Source organism: Alternaria atra (assembly GCF_907166805.1).
Source record: "Alternaria atra isolate CS162 genome assembly, contig: 25, whole genome shotgun sequence".
Lineage (NCBI taxonomy): Eukaryota > Fungi > Ascomycota > Dothideomycetes > Pleosporales > Pleosporaceae > Alternaria > Alternaria atra.
Genome location: NW_025091323.1, coordinates 4,908,928 through 4,925,498, shown reverse-complemented (window position 1 = coordinate 4,925,498; position 16,571 = coordinate 4,908,928). Strand labels below are relative to the sequence as shown.

The 16,571-nt window shown below is 51.3% G+C and overlaps 7 protein-coding genes across 7 annotated transcripts; 5 read left to right on the top strand and 2 right to left on the bottom strand.

Moving 5' to 3' along the window:
• Positions 1 to 106: 106 nt before the first annotated feature.
• ALTATR162_LOCUS6707 (uncharacterized protein) lies at positions 107 to 1,190 on the bottom strand (the record flags this gene model as incomplete). Its single annotated transcript, XM_043314329.1, has 3 exons — positions 107 to 767; positions 826 to 991; positions 1,043 to 1,190. The coding sequence occupies 3 exons, from the start codon at positions 1,188 to 1,190 to the stop codon at positions 107 to 109; spliced, it is 975 nt and encodes a 324-aa protein (XP_043170264.1).
• A 484-nt stretch (positions 1,191 to 1,674) lies between these two features.
• Positions 1,675 to 2,732, top strand: ALTATR162_LOCUS6706 (uncharacterized protein; the record flags this gene model as incomplete). Its single annotated transcript, XM_043314328.1, has 3 exons — positions 1,675 to 1,729; positions 1,786 to 2,221; positions 2,276 to 2,732. The coding sequence occupies 3 exons, from the start codon at positions 1,675 to 1,677 to the stop codon at positions 2,730 to 2,732; spliced, it is 948 nt and encodes a 315-aa protein (XP_043170263.1).
• Positions 2,733 to 4,075: 1,343 nt separating this feature from the next.
• ALTATR162_LOCUS6705 (uncharacterized protein) lies at positions 4,076 to 4,933 on the top strand (the record flags this gene model as incomplete). Its single annotated transcript, XM_043314327.1, has 5 exons — positions 4,076 to 4,169; positions 4,224 to 4,379; positions 4,519 to 4,665; positions 4,718 to 4,833; positions 4,889 to 4,933. The coding sequence occupies 5 exons, from the start codon at positions 4,076 to 4,078 to the stop codon at positions 4,931 to 4,933; spliced, it is 558 nt and encodes a 185-aa protein (XP_043170262.1).
• An 809-nt stretch (positions 4,934 to 5,742) lies between these two features.
• ALTATR162_LOCUS6704 (uncharacterized protein) lies at positions 5,743 to 6,519 on the top strand (the record flags this gene model as incomplete). Its single annotated transcript, XM_043314326.1, has 1 exon — positions 5,743 to 6,519. One exon carries the CDS (start codon positions 5,743 to 5,745, stop codon positions 6,517 to 6,519), a length of 777 nt encoding a protein of 258 aa, XP_043170261.1.
• Positions 6,520 to 7,884: 1,365 nt separating this feature from the next.
• On the bottom strand, positions 7,885 to 9,255 carry ALTATR162_LOCUS6703 (uncharacterized protein; the record flags this gene model as incomplete). Its single annotated transcript, XM_043314325.1, has 1 exon — positions 7,885 to 9,255. One exon carries the CDS (start codon positions 9,253 to 9,255, stop codon positions 7,885 to 7,887), a length of 1,371 nt encoding a protein of 456 aa, XP_043170260.1.
• A 3,363-nt stretch (positions 9,256 to 12,618) lies between these two features.
• On the top strand, positions 12,619 to 15,023 carry ALTATR162_LOCUS6702 (uncharacterized protein; the record flags this gene model as incomplete). The annotated part of the gene is made up of 5 exons (XM_043314324.1): positions 12,619 to 12,780; positions 12,844 to 13,435; positions 13,488 to 13,526; positions 13,578 to 13,720; positions 14,625 to 15,023. 5 exons carry the CDS (start codon positions 12,619 to 12,621, stop codon positions 15,021 to 15,023), a joined length of 1,335 nt encoding a protein of 444 aa, XP_043170259.1.
• Positions 15,024 to 15,634: 611 nt separating this feature from the next.
• Positions 15,635 to 16,329, top strand: ALTATR162_LOCUS6701 (uncharacterized protein; the record flags this gene model as incomplete). Its single annotated transcript, XM_043314323.1, has 2 exons — positions 15,635 to 15,658; positions 15,766 to 16,329. 2 exons carry the CDS (start codon positions 15,635 to 15,637, stop codon positions 16,327 to 16,329), a joined length of 588 nt encoding a protein of 195 aa, XP_043170258.1.
• Between the last annotated feature and the right edge of the window lie 242 nt (positions 16,330 to 16,571).

Genomic DNA, 16,571 nt, shown 5'->3' with positions numbered 1-16,571 from the left:
GATTCGATAAGATAATACATCTATCATCTACAAGTGGTATCACAATGCTATGCTGTCGTTAATTCCAAGACGTTAAAGGAATGAAAGCCTGAGTGAATACATTGCTTTATTCCGGCAGACTCCTCATGACACCCTCAAATGCCACTAATGCCATGGCGTTCGCTGGAAACGCTCTTAGGAAGCATGGCACGAAACCTCGCCAGTAGCCTTTCCAGCCTTGCTCCCTGTAGACCGCTTTCGCCGCATCTCTCCACCTTGGAAATCTTCGCTGTGCGAGCGGATCTGTCATGATGCGCTGCTTTATCACATCACTCGGATAGCTGGTCAGCCAAAATATTTGTGCTGACAAGCCTCCAGCCCAGAAGTTGACGGCTGGTGCTGAGAGGGCGGTATGTTGTTGTAGTTGGCGTGTGAAGAGGTCATAGGTTCCCCACCAGAAGCAGAAGAAGGTGCGGAAGAGGAGCGTCGCGCTGAGACCATGGTACACTCCTCTCAGTCCATGACCGGTGTATATCTTCTTCAGGCAGTCGATGGGTCCGGAGTATAGACGCGCGCTCTTGTCAGCAGCATATTGCACTTGGAGGCGTGCCTTGATGTGCTCGACCGGCGCAGCGATAAAGGACACTGTCCATCCTGCCATTGTGCCTGCTAATGCGTGGCCGTACACGGGCAGTTTACTCTGCTGTTCGCCGAATCGGAGGTGGGAAGGAGGATTGAAGACTCGGTCGTTGAGGACGCGGCGGTATACGCTTAGTGATCCTAGCATACTTTGCGATGTTAGCACAAAGGAACGTGTTGGTGGGTAGGAAGTAGATGTCGACATACATCGAGTCCATGAACATCCATCCTACCAGCGGTGGTGTAGCACCCTTGTACAACCCCGCGAACCCCTCCTTCCTCAACGTCTGCATCAGACAGTCTACTGGGCCTCGGAAATGCGATTTCTCAGTCGTCTGTAGGCGGACTTTTACGGTATCGAATGGATGTCCAACTATCCTTGTTAGCCATGTTCAAGGTATATATCGAGGACAGGAATGCCTACCAGACAACTTCGCAATGCCACTAAAGACACCAGCGACAAAGCCGCGATAGTGTTTGGGCGATTTGTTCGGCTCATCAGACGTAGCTATCAGCGCAGTGGCCGCTGGCTTTGAGTCGCCGGATTTCAGGTTCAGGGCTGATGAAGCCATTGTCGCGTCGCTGTTCTCCAACACGATATCGGAATCATGCCTCTAGTCCAGGAAAAAGCAATCAACACGATACAAGACGAGAACAATACAAATGAAGAAGAAGATGATGAGTAGTTAACACGACGAAACCATTATTTTGGTAGGAATTGTCAGCAGCGGTCAGTAGACGTGCATATCGGAAACGTGATAGCGCCCGCGATGCAGCATGTGGTGACGATGTCGACAGGGAAGCGAAGATCGTTCGGACCTCCGAACACGTTTTAGTGGTTTTTTTCCAGGGTCCAGATTGGTTCCTAGATTGGTACGATAGTTCATTCATAGATTAGCGCGTTGTTGCTCGACCCCTCTATTGACAAACGCCATAATATGCGACCGAAGATGGCGCGATTTGATCCTTCTGCTAATACACTGTTCCTTTTACTAACTGCGGATATTGTGTGATACCTTGTTGGCGCGCGACGGGATCGATATACATATAAGCAACATGCAGGCAACTACAAGTGCGACCACGAAGCCGGCGGGTGTAGAGTCGAAGAAAGGTATGTTGCAAGTTCGGCGGGGCGCGTTAGGAGAGCAAATGCTAATGTCAGTGCAGTATGGACGACTCTGATTACCAACACGGCATACCTTACCGGTCTTCTCACACTCGATTACTCTCTCAAGAAGCACGGCTCGAAGTACCCTCTCATTGCTCTCTACACCGATACCTTCCCCGCAGAGGGCCACAAGGCGCTTGATGAGCGTGGCATACCAAAGCAACATGTCAAGTACCTGCTGCCAAAGATCCAGAAGGACTTCACCAACGACCCGCGGTTCTACGATTGCTGGAGCAAGCTGACGCCCTTTTCGCTGGAGGAATATGACCGAGTGGTGCAACTAGACAGCGACATGTTGGTTTTGAAGAACATGGATGAGCTGATGGACTTGGAGTTGGATGCGCCGAGTACGGGCGGCAAGGGCGACAGGGTGTTTGCTGCGAGCCATGCGTGCGTGTGCAATCCGCTCAAGAAGCCACATTACCCCAAGGACTGGTACGTCTACTTTATTTCTATGTCTACGCGTCATGCAACTAACCTAAAACTCAGGATACCAGAGAACTGCGCATTTACATCCCAACATTCCGACCCCGCTGCTGCACAACGCACCGGCGCACCCCCGACAGCTGGTCTCTGCATGCCCAACGGCGGCCTCCAAGTCGTAAACCCTTCGCTCGCTACCTACAATCTCATCCTCGAGCAGCTCTCGAACGAGACATCAATGAACTACGATTTCGCCGACCAATCGCTACTTGGCGATTTGTTCAACGGTCGCTGGGTCACGCTACCTTATACCTACAATGCGCTGAAGACTCTGCGGTCAAAGGGCGTCCATGATGCAATTTGGAGGGACGAAGAGGTTAAGAATGTGCATTACATCCTGAGTCCGAAGCCGTGGGATGAAGAGGCTGGCAAGTGCAGTCAGGAGATACATGAGTGGTGGTGGACTGTCAATAATGAGAGGCGGGAGGCAGAGAAGAGCAAGGGTGTTGACGATGGGTTTTAGAGGGTTTCAAGATATGGTGGGGTTGTTGCATGCATTGGTTGGGCGTAGGCAGTTGTAGGGTAGAGATGCATATTGCGATACCTAGTATGGAGAAAAAAACATTACATGAGAGAGAATTGAATAGTCCTAGAGTTGACAACGTATTCCAAGAATAGAAGCGAATAGCTTACGTATCACCTAAGACTTTCAAACACCTTCCTTTTCGGAAGTACCGTTCTTTCCAGCTGAGCGTAGTGCTTTTCGCATTTTCTTTAGGCTTGGCGTCAGGGTTTGTCCCCGATTCAGTAATCCCTCATGCTCGGTAGATATGCTTCTTTTGACCCTTCTTCCGCACCGTGTAACACGTCATGATGTAAGATGCCAACCTCGCGCGGGTATTGTACGGGCCTTGCAACGGAATATTTTGCTTACGCGGACCGACGATTAACGAAGTTCGGTAATGCTCAGGCAGTTGGATGGAACACCAGGGAAGACCTCAATGACAAGTCAGGGAGAAACTTTGTGGTTCGGGTTACTTCGCCCGACATCTCAGGCCTTGACGATATTGACTCGGTTATAGCAGAGACTAAAGACCCAAGGAGTGCTAGTAGGACGGGAAGATCGGGATACGTCACGGTAACGCCGCCGTGTACAGACAATATGCATGGCGAACGACTATGAGTTCCATGCGAACGGCGAGGACGGCTTCATCAATCTCAGGAGTAGCGCCGCGTACCTGCATGCCTGCGTTTGCCGGCATGTGTTGATTCGAACGGCGGCGGCAAAGTGACACGGAATGGAGCCCTGAAGTATACTATCATGTCTAGCTGCAGATTTCCTGCAGCTTGCACGCATGTACACGCAGCGAGTAACGCATGCGGAGTCCCATTGCTTCATCTTATCCAAGATTCGCAATCAAAGGCTGTAGACGTCGGGCCCCTTTTCTGTCTGGCAAAAGCAGGAGAGGTGGTGGTGTGGATGGCGTGTAGGATGAACCTGTCACGATCAAGCCGTTGGGCGCGCACAGACGTCTGGTTGCTGGGATCTGCAGCGCGCCTGCTGCGGTTTCACTCCTGAGCAGCTTGAAACCTCATTTCGAGAATAACGCCAGCGCCCACGCGAGACCCTGACCCGAGTCGCTACTGATATTCTCCTTGCCGTCCTTGTACATCTTCACACCTTCTCCCACAAACCTCACCAACCTCACCTTATCCCACGACCCACCGCCGTCTCCTGTACTCGCACCCAATCGCGCATTAGCTACAGCTCGCTATCGCCGACATACCGCCTACTCTCCACGACAACCCGCAAGTGTTGGAAGCTTGGATCCTCATCCCAGCAAAGTATAGCGAATAGCCGACATCATGGGAGCGTCCATATCCAAGATGATGGCCAAGGTCTTCGGATCCAAGGAGATGCGCCTGTTGATGCTGGGCCTCGACGCCGCCGGAAAGACCAGTATGCCACCAGCATTACTCCTCAACCACATATACAATCGCTAACCCGCCGCAGCTATCCTGTACAAGCTCAAGCTTGACCAAGACGTAACCACCATCCCGACCGTCGGCTTCAACGTCGAGACCGTCACATACAAGAACACCAAGTTCAACGTCTGGGATGTCGGCGGCCAGGACAAGATCCGTCCGCTATGGAGACATTACTTCTCTGGTATGTTGGGGCGTGGGGGCACGGTTCCGGGTAGGCGAGTTGACATGTGTGCACGCGACTGCACGGCGCATGGCCTCCCTACCCCATCCGACCCTCTACCATGTCTCCTAATCCAACGACGTGCTGATCGTGACCCCAGGTACCCAAGGTCTCATTTTCGTCATCGACTCCAATGACCGCACCCGTATCGACGAGGCCAAGACGGAACTCACAAGGATCATCCAAGATAGAGAAATGAAGGATGCCTTGTTGCTGGTATTCGCCAACAAGCAGGATCTCAGCGGAGGTGCGTACATGTTCAAATCAGCCTTGAAGCACATTGCGCTAACTTCGCACAGCCATGCGACCAAAGGAAGTCTCAGACCTTCTGCAATTAGACAAGATCGCCAAAGACCACGTATGGAAGGTTGAGCCCAGCTGCGCGACAACAGGAGAGGGCATCTTCGAGGGACTGGTATGTTCAATTGCCCTCGAAACAATTTGCGCCTCCGTCAACTAACACTCACCAGGCCTGGCTCTCCAACAACGTCAAGCTGCCACCAGGTGCCAAATAGACGTCTGCTTCCCGGTTGCGCCTCCCCTTCTCCTCCGATACCTGAACGACTTGCATGCACTCCACACCATCTGCTCTGGCTCTTCCTGCATATACCCGGTTTTCCCATCTATAAACTTAATGTCACACTTTTTATCGCCTTGTAATCTTCTAATTTCTGGGCCATTCGGATGTAATGGTCTTTTGGGGGCAACCTTTTTTGTTGGTTTGTACACATCATGGATTGTGCAAATTCTAGATCTTTGTATCCAAGCTGGGTGGCTGGCTGGCTCTCTGTTTGTAGCGCAAGCGAATTCAACTGATTCCTCCGTGTTTTGACTACGTATTATCATGCTTCCTGTCTGCCCTGGAATTTTGCTGCATCAAAGAAGTCACGCTCTCAAAGCGGAGGCCGTTCATCGCTGAACCATTGCTAATCGTGAGATTGTGAGGTACATGACCATGAGTTTGACGATTATTACGAGGGTGTTTGGTACACTTGATGCTCTACGACGCAAAATCCGCTTTACTAGCTCGCAATCCTGGCCCTCTACGTTTGCATAACATTGAATCGCTATCCATAGCTTGGCTTGAAATATCACTTGTCTTTCAGACGTCATGGCCCAAACTTGATTGCACCGGCTTGTCTTTGTATGTAGGCAAGCAATGAGACACGTTCGAAACAAACCAAACAAGGTCAAAATACAGTATAATAGCGGGCTTGGAGTCGACCGAGTGTTACCATCATCGAGCATTACTCACTTCAGGGTGGCTAAAGGCAAAGCTCCTCCAGCACTCAGGAAGAGAGAGAACGAGCAGATCCAGAACAACATGACGAGCTTTCTTGGGAGTTCCGCTGCGAAAGCCAAGCGCTGGGCCACCATAGACAAGGCCAAGAAGAAAGCTGCTAACATACTGTTTGAACAATACAAAGTGGACAGCCCCAACGGTCTCAAGCAACCGAAAGTCACTGCGATAACTGAACCAGAAACTTCGACAGAAAATCCCGGTGCGACTCATGCCGGTTCTGATGCTCAACCACAAGATCCGGGAACTGATGTAACAACCACAACCATCCCCGGTATTCTCAGCACACCCACCGACAACGAGGGCGGTGCCTCGGAGACGACCGAAGTATCCAACGAGGAGACTGTACCGGATGATGCGAATAAAACAGATCTCGCCAGCCGAATCAGCACCGATCTTCAGTCGGGAGAATACAGGGATGCTGCATCTCAGGCAAGCAAGGAAGTTGATCAAACGGTCATTATCGCTCAGTCTAGTGCCTCTGGGCAAGGTCCTGCCGCTTCTGCCGCCTCAAATTTCAATCTTCGTGACGCTCCTGTGATCGACTTCGGGGAGGTCGCACGCTTCAACCCAGCTTCAAGAGCTTCCGATCCCAAAGATGGTAATTCAGTTCCCGTGGACAGTAAACTGGCCGAAAAGCTTTCCCATCTGAAAGATACCTCGAAATATCCTCTCAAAACATTGCTCCGTATGGGACGGAAATGGGACACAGTGATCACGAACGATTTCCAGATGACCATCGATTCAAACGCAACCTTCTACGAATATCGAATCACAGGCATACCGGCATCCGAATCATGAGCCGGTAAGAAGCGTTAAATGGAGACGGCCATTCAGAACGTACCCTCTCTTAGCCAGAATTATGGTTCGTTCGCCACTGACAACGCCAGCACAATCATCTCTTGGGTAGATCTACATGAGCATGCAACCGGTGTACAGGTTGTGGCCAACAAGCCGGTCACTGGTACTGGGGGTGAATGGAGACTAGTGGATATCATTGACCGAAACACTACCGCGCATCTGAACTTCTACTATTCATGGCAAATTGATATTGCTGGCTTAAAATCTTACGCAGAAACAACGAACAATGATCCTATGGCCTACCATCCCAGTCCAACAGAAAATGCGCTCAATATTATCATGGCCAAATGCATTACGAACAGCAACACCTTGCATCTCAACAATCACAAGTGCTATGTTCGTGATGCTTTTTGAGACCTGAGAACGCTTGGACAGGACGATATTGCTCCGCTTAGAGCTTTGCGCGAATATTCCTACAGAGTACATCCGACTATGGAAACATCCTCCTGAACGCCAGTCCAGCCAACAGCGCATTCTGGAGACCTCTGCCGGTCACTCAAGTTATGGAGAATGGCCGCGGACCCATTCGGCGGAACAATGCAGGGTGTGACGAAAGCGCTCAGGAACGTCAGGGTTTATGTCGTCTGCAACCGCGACAGCAAGGACCAGAAGTGCAAGCACCGGAAGTGTACAGACCCCAATTGTAGAGCGGGTGACAGAGCTGAGTATGCTAGTGAATTACCGAGACCACCGACCCACGGCTGGTGACACTTTTCCTTGATCCGTACCTCTTTTGTAGATTTCACTCATCTCCTTTCATGGTTCTGCTTTATGCACATGGGTTTTCTTGCACAATCGACTGCTCAACACATGCTTTCGTCGCAACTCTAATCAACATTTACAACCCAGTGATGAAATACTGAAGCCACAGGAGGGTTGTTCAACAGAGGTTGAGTGTCAAGACAATATCACGACTACATGTATTTACCAAGACGATCAACGGTTACGCAGCGCCTATATGTCTCCTTCATACGCTACGACACGACTTCATCACAAGCACTCGACGTCGGAGGAAGCATGGCATGGAGAAAGGAGAGTTGAAGAATGTTATGACTTTGATTTCAGAAAGTCGCTTGACCTTGCGGAAGCTTGACAGAATAATACTGACTTGTTGACATGCAACACTAGATACCTATACCCCGAACACCTTTAGCCATAGTGATGGGCCTTTCCGAGTCCAGACCACGTCAATACAAACGCTGTGACGCTGAAACGCAATGATAGAGATGAAGAGTCAGAAACCAATGTTGCGCCAACCCATCGTTAGAATGCGTTAAGAATGTATGCGACCATTCGGCGCTCTGATCACCTCCACTGACCCTGGCTTAGCTTCAGCAGGCCCTCCACACACCCTGCCTCTTCTGCTGAGTTTATGCTTGAACGACCACTCGCGTCGTCACCATGCATAAACTCCCGCAGCTCATCGTCCTGCTCGGGGTCTACAATACTCTTGCCGCCTTTCCGCTTGTCTTTGGCTAACATCGCACCAAGACTTGACGTCTGTGACATTAGGTCCGTGTTTTCTCCCAGTATCCGACGAGCTGTCCGGGAAGCAGGAGGCGTAGCGGCGACCTGACGGTCCCGTCGCACAGACGACTTTGGCGCGTCGGGCTCCCAGTTCTCCTTGTCGCTTTCGGTTTGCGGGAAGTCATCCGACTCTGTACTCTCATCACCCTTCTTGTAGTCGGTATAGTCATTGTTGGAAAAGCGGCCGTTGATAGTCGAGGCGCGTTGCATTGCACCACGGGACTTCTTGACGAGCGGACTGCCCTGTACTTTGTGCGAGCTGTGGCGTGCCATCAGCGGACTGCTATTCTGGCGAGCCTGATTCTGGGCTAATATCCTTCGGTTCGCGCGTAGTATTCCAATCGCGTCAGCTGCGCTGCCACTCTCCTCTTGTTCCGCACGCGTTGTCAGGCTGGTTGTTGATCGGCTCTCTGGATCACACCAGAACTCCCACGCGCGCGAATCCCTGCTCCTTCCTATGTTCGATGTCGTCCTTGGTACCTTTGGGCTCGGCTCACCTCGGGCGGCAGCGGCTAGGCGGTCATTCAAACCAGCTGCACTGTAGCTCCGTCGCAGGCCAGCAGCAGCACGAGAAAAGGAAGACGGAGTCTTTTTTGATTTAGGCGGCGATGGGGTTTTGTCAAGATCGGTGACGATACGTGCTGTGCCATCCTCATTGGTCGATATTCGCACAAAGGAATGCTTGCGCTTCAGTGGTCGGGACGGGGTCTTTGTTGCATTGTCGGGTGATACCGAAGGTCTGGGAGGAGGGTTCGGAAACGTGATAACTTCGGGCGCATAATCTTCGAGATATCGGACGAACGATGCGCTGCGACGGTTGGAGATCCATGAAGTTCGTTGTTGCGCGGCACCATGTGAAGATGGTGCAGCCTGCTGCGAGTTGCTTACTTCAGCGGAGGCATTTTCTGTACTTTGGGTTTCGGTCGATGGTTCTACGACTGCTTCATGTGTGCTTTCTGGTGCGAGCGCGGAAATAGCAGTGTCGATGGTGCGTGGTTCTGGGATGGTCTCATCTGAGGTGAGCTCTGGAGTTGCGGGCTGCTCTGGTGGGTCGGACTTCGGGCACTCGTCCGACTCTTTCGGCTCCGGCGCGTTATCGATATTGCGCGCTATGGCTACCGTCTCGTCCTCGGTGGGCGGGTCCGACATGGTGGAAGAAGAAGACATCAGCGATGCCGTAGAAGATGGTTCGAGAGGCCGTGAGCGACGGCGGTCGTTTTGGCGTTTATCTAAAGCAGAGCGCGATCAGAACGTGTTTCGAAAATCATGCGTACATTGAGCCACGCGCGACATGTCGGGGGATCCAATAAAAGTCGGATGAAAAGCAAACAGCAACGACGCGTATAGCAGACGGTATTACTTACTTTGAAACCAAATCTAGGACGCGATGTTAGCAGGGGCGCGCACACTCGTGACGTGGAGCAATATTGGCGTCTTACCTGAACTTCCTTCTCGCCAAGCGCGACTTTGCGAACAATTTCGAGACGTGCCGCCTTGTCTGGCTTCGGATTCTTGAAATATTCCGATTTTAGTACGTCTTCGTCTTCCTTGCTGCAGGATGTCGTGGTCAGCGCTGATGGGGTGTTGGAGTGTCGCTTGCCCGCGGGGTAGGCCGAAGTAGTTCCCGATGGTAGGTTGAGCACGAACCAACGCGTTGAACATGGGTCGACACGGATGCGATGGAAGGGCAGAACTTGAACGGAATTGAAGCATACCTGGTGCGTCTTCTCTTTTGGCGAGCGAGAGCTTTGTTGTCAACATCTGGTGGCATATGGTTTGCGACAGTTTCCTGTGAATGCACGAGAAAAGCCAATTGACCACTAAAACTGGCGCGTCTGACAGTGGGAAGACGCGATGACGCAGGTGACGAGAACGATGGCAGGGGCGATGAGGCGGACATGATGGGACGACAACAACGAGTGTTGGTAATTGAACTTTGTGTAATCAAAGAAGAACTACCATGAGAATGAATGTTATAGTAGGAAGAGTAACGCGTTCAATATGGTGGCAGGAAAGTAGTGTGCGAGGCGCGTCTTCAGTCGCGTACGTATCAGATTGGTCCGAGCCGGGCGCTTGCCTATGTCGTGCATACCACTTGCCTGAACTTGTCGTCTGTGCACACAACCACACCAGCCTCATATCTGCCACTATCCATACTGTAGATCGTCACATATGCATGAGCATCATGCGGTTGAGGAAATAATATATTCCTTCGCATCGGACCGAAGCGTAACTGGCAAAAACGCGTGGTTCTTGCGAGTTCGTTCGTATTTCTCGTGGTTCATCGGCGTCTTGGTTAGAACTACGCGAAAGCGGGACGACAATTATGTGTTTTGCTTTTCCAACACTTTCAGTCCTATTTGGAGTCCACTCAAGGAACGCGTATGTGCAGAAATAGTTACACGGCATATTCCTGCGGTTGCATCTGTTCGCTGTAGATTGCGACCCCTTTTCAATGATCAACTGCGTCCATGCGTGATGTAAACGCGAACGAGACGCGATGGAATGATATTGTCTATTTTCAAGCGCGTTGGGCCGAAGCAGCTAACACTCAAAACGAACGCGGTGAAACGCGTCAGCACGTGACGCGCTAACACTTTCGGTCGTGCCCGCCATATCCGCGAAACGCGAGTCAAACACTTCACGCTGCTAGTCCCGTAGACACTTCTTCACAAACTCTCTATCATCGGTATCCTCCGATGGCCTCCACGCATCATTGCGACTGCAATTTAGGCAACCACACGCTACCCAACGACCGTCTAGGTCCGGCCTGCAGTCTAATACCCTTGGCGGCAACGCTCACCGTAAGATGCACTGCATGATGCTTAACCACCATTCCATCTCTATTCCCGCAGATGCGCGTACTCACTCTTCCCTCTTAGCATCTGACCTTTTGCATACACTTTTGTCTGTTTCCACGCTCATTGTTCGATTTTCCCGCTACCCCACATCCACCGGTGAAGACGTTCATACAAGGCAATAGGGTTTAGTGTAAGAGTCGGACTTATTCGTAACCTAGAGGCACGTTTCTCTTGCGTAAAGACTCATCGGTACCCTTCTGCCTTATACAATACTTGCCGACAATATCTGCGTCTAGGGCGATATGTAGAACTACATACCTCGGACTCGAAGCTGACAGAAAACATTCGCAAGACAGCTTACTATCCAACATTCACGTGACATATACGGCACCTCTGGAGATCCAGTGCTCACGCCTTTAGCGACGAGGACTCTAACCTGGTTCCTGTGGCGCTTATGCCACCCTTGAGCCTCACCGGTTTTGGCCCCATTTCCCTATCTCGTCATCTCCCCGTTAACTCCTGGCCCTCTGCTACGATGAACGATTGGTGGAGGCCTCCCCTACCCAAATTCTAGCTATCAACGGTGTGTCGCTCTTGTAGCCGTGTAAAGCAACTCTATCCGGCCGCTAGATTCTCATTTGTGTAGCCAAGCTACTGCACTGAGAGCCTCGCACGAGGCATTCGCACCCGAGAAACTGCAGTCTGGCCAGAGATGCGGTCGTGTCGTGATGTAGGGCTAGCCCTACGGGCCCACTTTCGCAGGTAGACTCCGCTTCCGCTGTGAGAATTCCAGGAGTTGGGATTCCTTCGTACGATACGATCCGCCTCTCCCCTACCGGGACGTGGGCCATGGCTGAACGTTGAACCAACACCCTAATTGGCTGGAGTTCCCTTCCTAGTGGCATGGTTGCAGGACATCACTACGCACGGTCTCGACGCTCGCCTGACTTTCATTCGCCGAGGCCAGAGCTTTACTTCATCGATCTCATCTCTAAGCCTTTGGTGGGATGCAGGGCTTAGGCTTCTATTCCTCTCTTTCCGGCATATATCCCACGTCCACGACAAGTGTGCTGTCTCTTCCACTGTATCACATGTTCAGCCAAGAGTCACAGAAACCTTCATACACATCAGACCAGCGAATCGGCCCCTTTATCTCGGTTAGCAACCAGCGTTCCAGCGGAAGAGGCGTTGAAAGCAGGCAACTGTTCCCAAGAGACTAAGAAGTTCGCTGTTAGCCCTTCAACATCTTGTCACGCCTACCTCCGAACATCCTTGAACGTTACAGAAGACGGTGGCAGTCGTTCTCCCGCCATGCTAGCACTAAACCAGACTTGAGGAGGTTCCTTGACACAACAGGCTTTGCGTCTGTTACTTTACGCTCCAAAACATGTTCATTGGTAACGTCACTTCCACATAGGTCTGTGTTGTAAGCGATGTCCCAATAAGCGTCGCCTCCCAGCATTATTGGAAGATTTTAGGCCGGCCACCATGGTCTGCGCGTTCCACTCACCGTCTTCACTAATCCAATGCTCCCGTTTGTGAGTCACGGACCTCTATATCGTAGTAATGAGGGTGTTGATGGGCCCAATTTTGCAGCCCAACATACGTCTAAGCTTTGTGGAACAGAAGATGCGAAGTTGAAGTCATAAGCCCATATCCCCCAAAATTCTCATACGACTGGATAAGTTTCGGAGAAGCAATGTCCAGCAATATGCGCATTGCAGTAGCAGGTAAAAACAGCCATTTGACAAGCAAGTACATCATTTGTACAGACACCCTTCTTACATATACAGGTACGTCGGGCCTAGCACTCTTGATCGCTCAGGAGATCAACAACACGACAAGCCACCAGCTGATCATCCTGTCGCGGACTGTAAGTGCCCCCAAGGGGTGACACTATTCTTCAGTTCTGAAAAGTCACACTAAAACTGATCAGCATCAAACAAGCCTCATAGCGTCTGGCTATAACTGTCAAGCCGTCGACTACAACAACCCCGCTTCCCTCCAGCATGCGTTGATGGGCGTTGACACAGTCATCTCGACGGTCATGGGCAATCCACAACTTCGCCTTATAGAAGCGGCTGTACAGTGCCGGGTACGCCGCTTTGCACCTGCAGAGTTTGAAGGTCAGCCGGGTCTGCGAGGCCAGAACACGCTGCTCGATCGGGGACGCAACTCAGCGTTGGCCTTGCTGTATCATTACCGGGGCCACATACAGTATACGGTCTTCGTTTGTGGCATACTTTATGAGCGCTTCTCCGTAAACGGGATGATGTCTCATCGCCTCGGGGTCAACAGCGGATATGGCAACGAGGGAGAGTTCATTGCCGACCCCCGGCAAATGACTTCCATGGCGCCAATCTATGATGCAGCTAATAATCTCTCATCGATATGCTTGACCTCCGCATACGATGTGGCACAATTTGTGGTTCGTGCCCTCGACATGCCCACTTGGCCCTCCGAGATGAGCATGTGCGGTGAGCGCATGACTGTTCATACTTTGGTCGAAACCATCAGGGCGTGTAGAAGTAAGTATACTTAATTTTGGTTAGAGGATACAGCTTGCTAACACATCGTCAGACCGGCCATGGGCTAGCATTGATTATCAAGCCCCTGCAAGTATGCAAACAGTCTTGAACAAACCTATACAATCACTAACCAAAGATACAGATCTTGAATACCAGATGACGATGGCGCAATTGGGAGGAGACACAGCCGGGCAGAGGCGACTCGCACCCCTCCTTGCGACAGCAGAGGGGCGCTACGATTTCGTGGTGCCCGCCTACCTCAACTCCGCCTACCCAGACATCCAGGTAACTCGCTTTCAAGATTGGTTTCTGCGGAACTGGGCCTCGATTCCATGAGCAGCTACCGTTGCGAGAATCATCTAAACAGTCGATGATACTTCTGGAGCCGAGAAATACCCGCGCAACACTGGATATCCCTGAAATCCATGTAGGCCTTTGATCCTTGGAATTTCGACAGCGTATGATGGGGCTCCACATCTCATTCTCGTCAATTCTCTACTACTTGCTTTTCGTTCTTGAGACTGTGTTATCTACGAATTTGGAGTTTGTGATTGGAACAAGATCTCTACAATGCACTGAAATTGAGGGATGTATTAATTATGAGCTCTTGTCTGCAGTTTACAATACATGATTATTCCAAACCGTCTGAATAGGGTCAATGAGTGTCGTCTTCGCTCATTGCAAGAGGTTGGCAGTTGTGAAGTTCTGACCAAGGTTGATGTCGCTTACGCCTGAGACACTACCTGGTACGCCTCCACTCTGCCAGCACCACACGCGACACTTTGCGGCTCGCTCCTTCCGAAGCATAGACGGCGCTAACTGAATTTGCAGAAGCATACCCGATCTGCGATGATGGGAGAAGGGTCTGTTCAGAGTTTGACATGAATCTTCGATGGAGAATTACGTCAATTCGACGTCATCGGTGGGGCATCAGCTCCCCGCTACCATAATAAAAGTCCAACGCGCCTGAACACTCTTTTCTTTCCAGTATCACAATCACAACTTCAATCACATTTTCAACACCAAATCCAAATTCCCTACGACTTTAACTCCCTTTCTATACCAACAACGTAAGTTTAATTCCGCCAAATGGTGTAGTGGACAGCTTCGAACTTGCCGTTTCCCGTCACGAGACTCGTAACCCACCAGCATGCACGCGTCTGTTTTCCAGTCACTAACATATACGCAGCACACAAACATATTCAAAATGGTTTCTTCTCAGCAAGGCTACTCTAACACCACTGTCGACATCAAGGGCAATACCCAGGCTGTCAACGAGGCTCAGTCCAACCTCCCTCTCCCTGAGCAGCCACCCGTCGCTTCCGACTTCAACTCCTCTGATGCTAGAACCGTAAACGTTGGCTCCGGCGGCCAAGAAGCCTCGTTCTCCTCCGGTGGCGGTGCCATCCGTGAACCCGCTGTCGGCGCTGGCGGTGTCGCCGGTCGCGAGGCTAAGGACGGACTTGATGGTATCCCCAACGACGCTGTCTCGCGCGAGGCCAAGGACCACTCTGGTCTTGCCAACACAACCGGCAAGGACTACGGATACCCACAGAAGAATGACCCCAGCGCGGGCGTCAAGCAGTAGAGTACTGTATAAGGAGGAGTAATGAGATACCCGAAGCATGATGGGAGTGGAGGATTTCACGATTATGATGGTTGCTATCACTGCGTTTAGTAGCCGAACTGCAAGAGCAGTCTTATGATAATCAATGAATGAAACGAATGAACAAATGCAAATTCCAACATCCTCCGTACTGTGATGCCTTCATGACGAAGACGTCTCTTTGGTTGATCCTGTCATACTAGGCGCTAAGCTTGATCTTGACGCTAGATGCGATCATGGCAAGTGTTCGCGTGCTAAGTGTATCATTGGTGTCTCGCCGAATAGCACTCGTTCCTCACGCCATTGCAGCCGCAGTATGCACGCATGCCCAAGTCTAGCACGCGAATAAGCGGATCCTCTGCCGGTTTCCGACCTACTGTCATTCGACCAGAGCGGGGTCGTTTTGGTAGGGCTGAAGTAAAGTGGAATGCTTCAATGTGACGAGGTCATGACGCAAGTATATTGGAGCATGAGGTTGAGGGCATACATAGGACAGCCCGCACTGTAACTTGAGCTACTTATATCGCTCAAACAAGCACAGCTTCTTCCGTCTCACAACAATCACAACTCAGGAAACTACACATAACATCAACATGGCGACTTCATACGGACAAAAGGTATGCTTTACGTCTTGCGCTTTCATACTCCGTCCATTACAGTTTTATGATGACCTCATCCGACTTACAATAAATCTAAGAAGCTCTCACTAATGCACCACTCTTAGGTCACCAACGACCCTGCATCTAAAAACGCCATCAATGAGGCTGTTGGCACCGTAACATCAGACTCCCTAGCAGGCGAGTCCCTGAAGAACTCTGGCTCCTTTGGCGAGGGCAACCCCAAGGCCGCAGCAAGCAAACAGCCCTCTTCCTCAACTACCACAAACACCCACGACACATCCAACGCCACCAAGCTTGACGCCGCCGTCAACGCCGAAGCACGCGACGCACAAGAAGGATGGAATGAGGAGAAGATTATGAACTCGGGCAAGGGTCTCTCATCTGGTGGAGCTTCATCAGGAGGCGCTGCTGGCGTAGCACCTACTGGTGTTGCTGGCACCAATGTCGACCCAAGCGTTCTCCAACCCAAGGGCGCCAACTTGACAGAGGATAACAACTTGAGTGGCAACACAAAGTTTGGCGAGGTCGGTACAAAGGACGACCCTGCCAGGCAAGCGGAGCTCAAGTTCGCGAAGACGGACGCAGCGAATGCTGCGGTTGACAACAAGAATGACATGGCCCAGGGCGGCGACAGCAAGTTCAGCAGCCTGGGAGACGCCAACGCGTAGAGGGTTGATGATGCATGCCGATATATCTGTACCACATAGTAACGAAGCCTAATGAATGAACAAATAATGATTTACAAACCAAGTCAATGTGGTTTTGGGAGTGCGACAAACTCAGGTGAAAGCAGCACATGGCGGGGGTTCCAAATCGGGCCTCTTCCGCGGGCACGGACGCGGGCCGTTGCAGCACCTCAAGGTGGCCTTTCGCGACGCGGCATTAGCTCCAACTGTCAATGTCGTTCGTT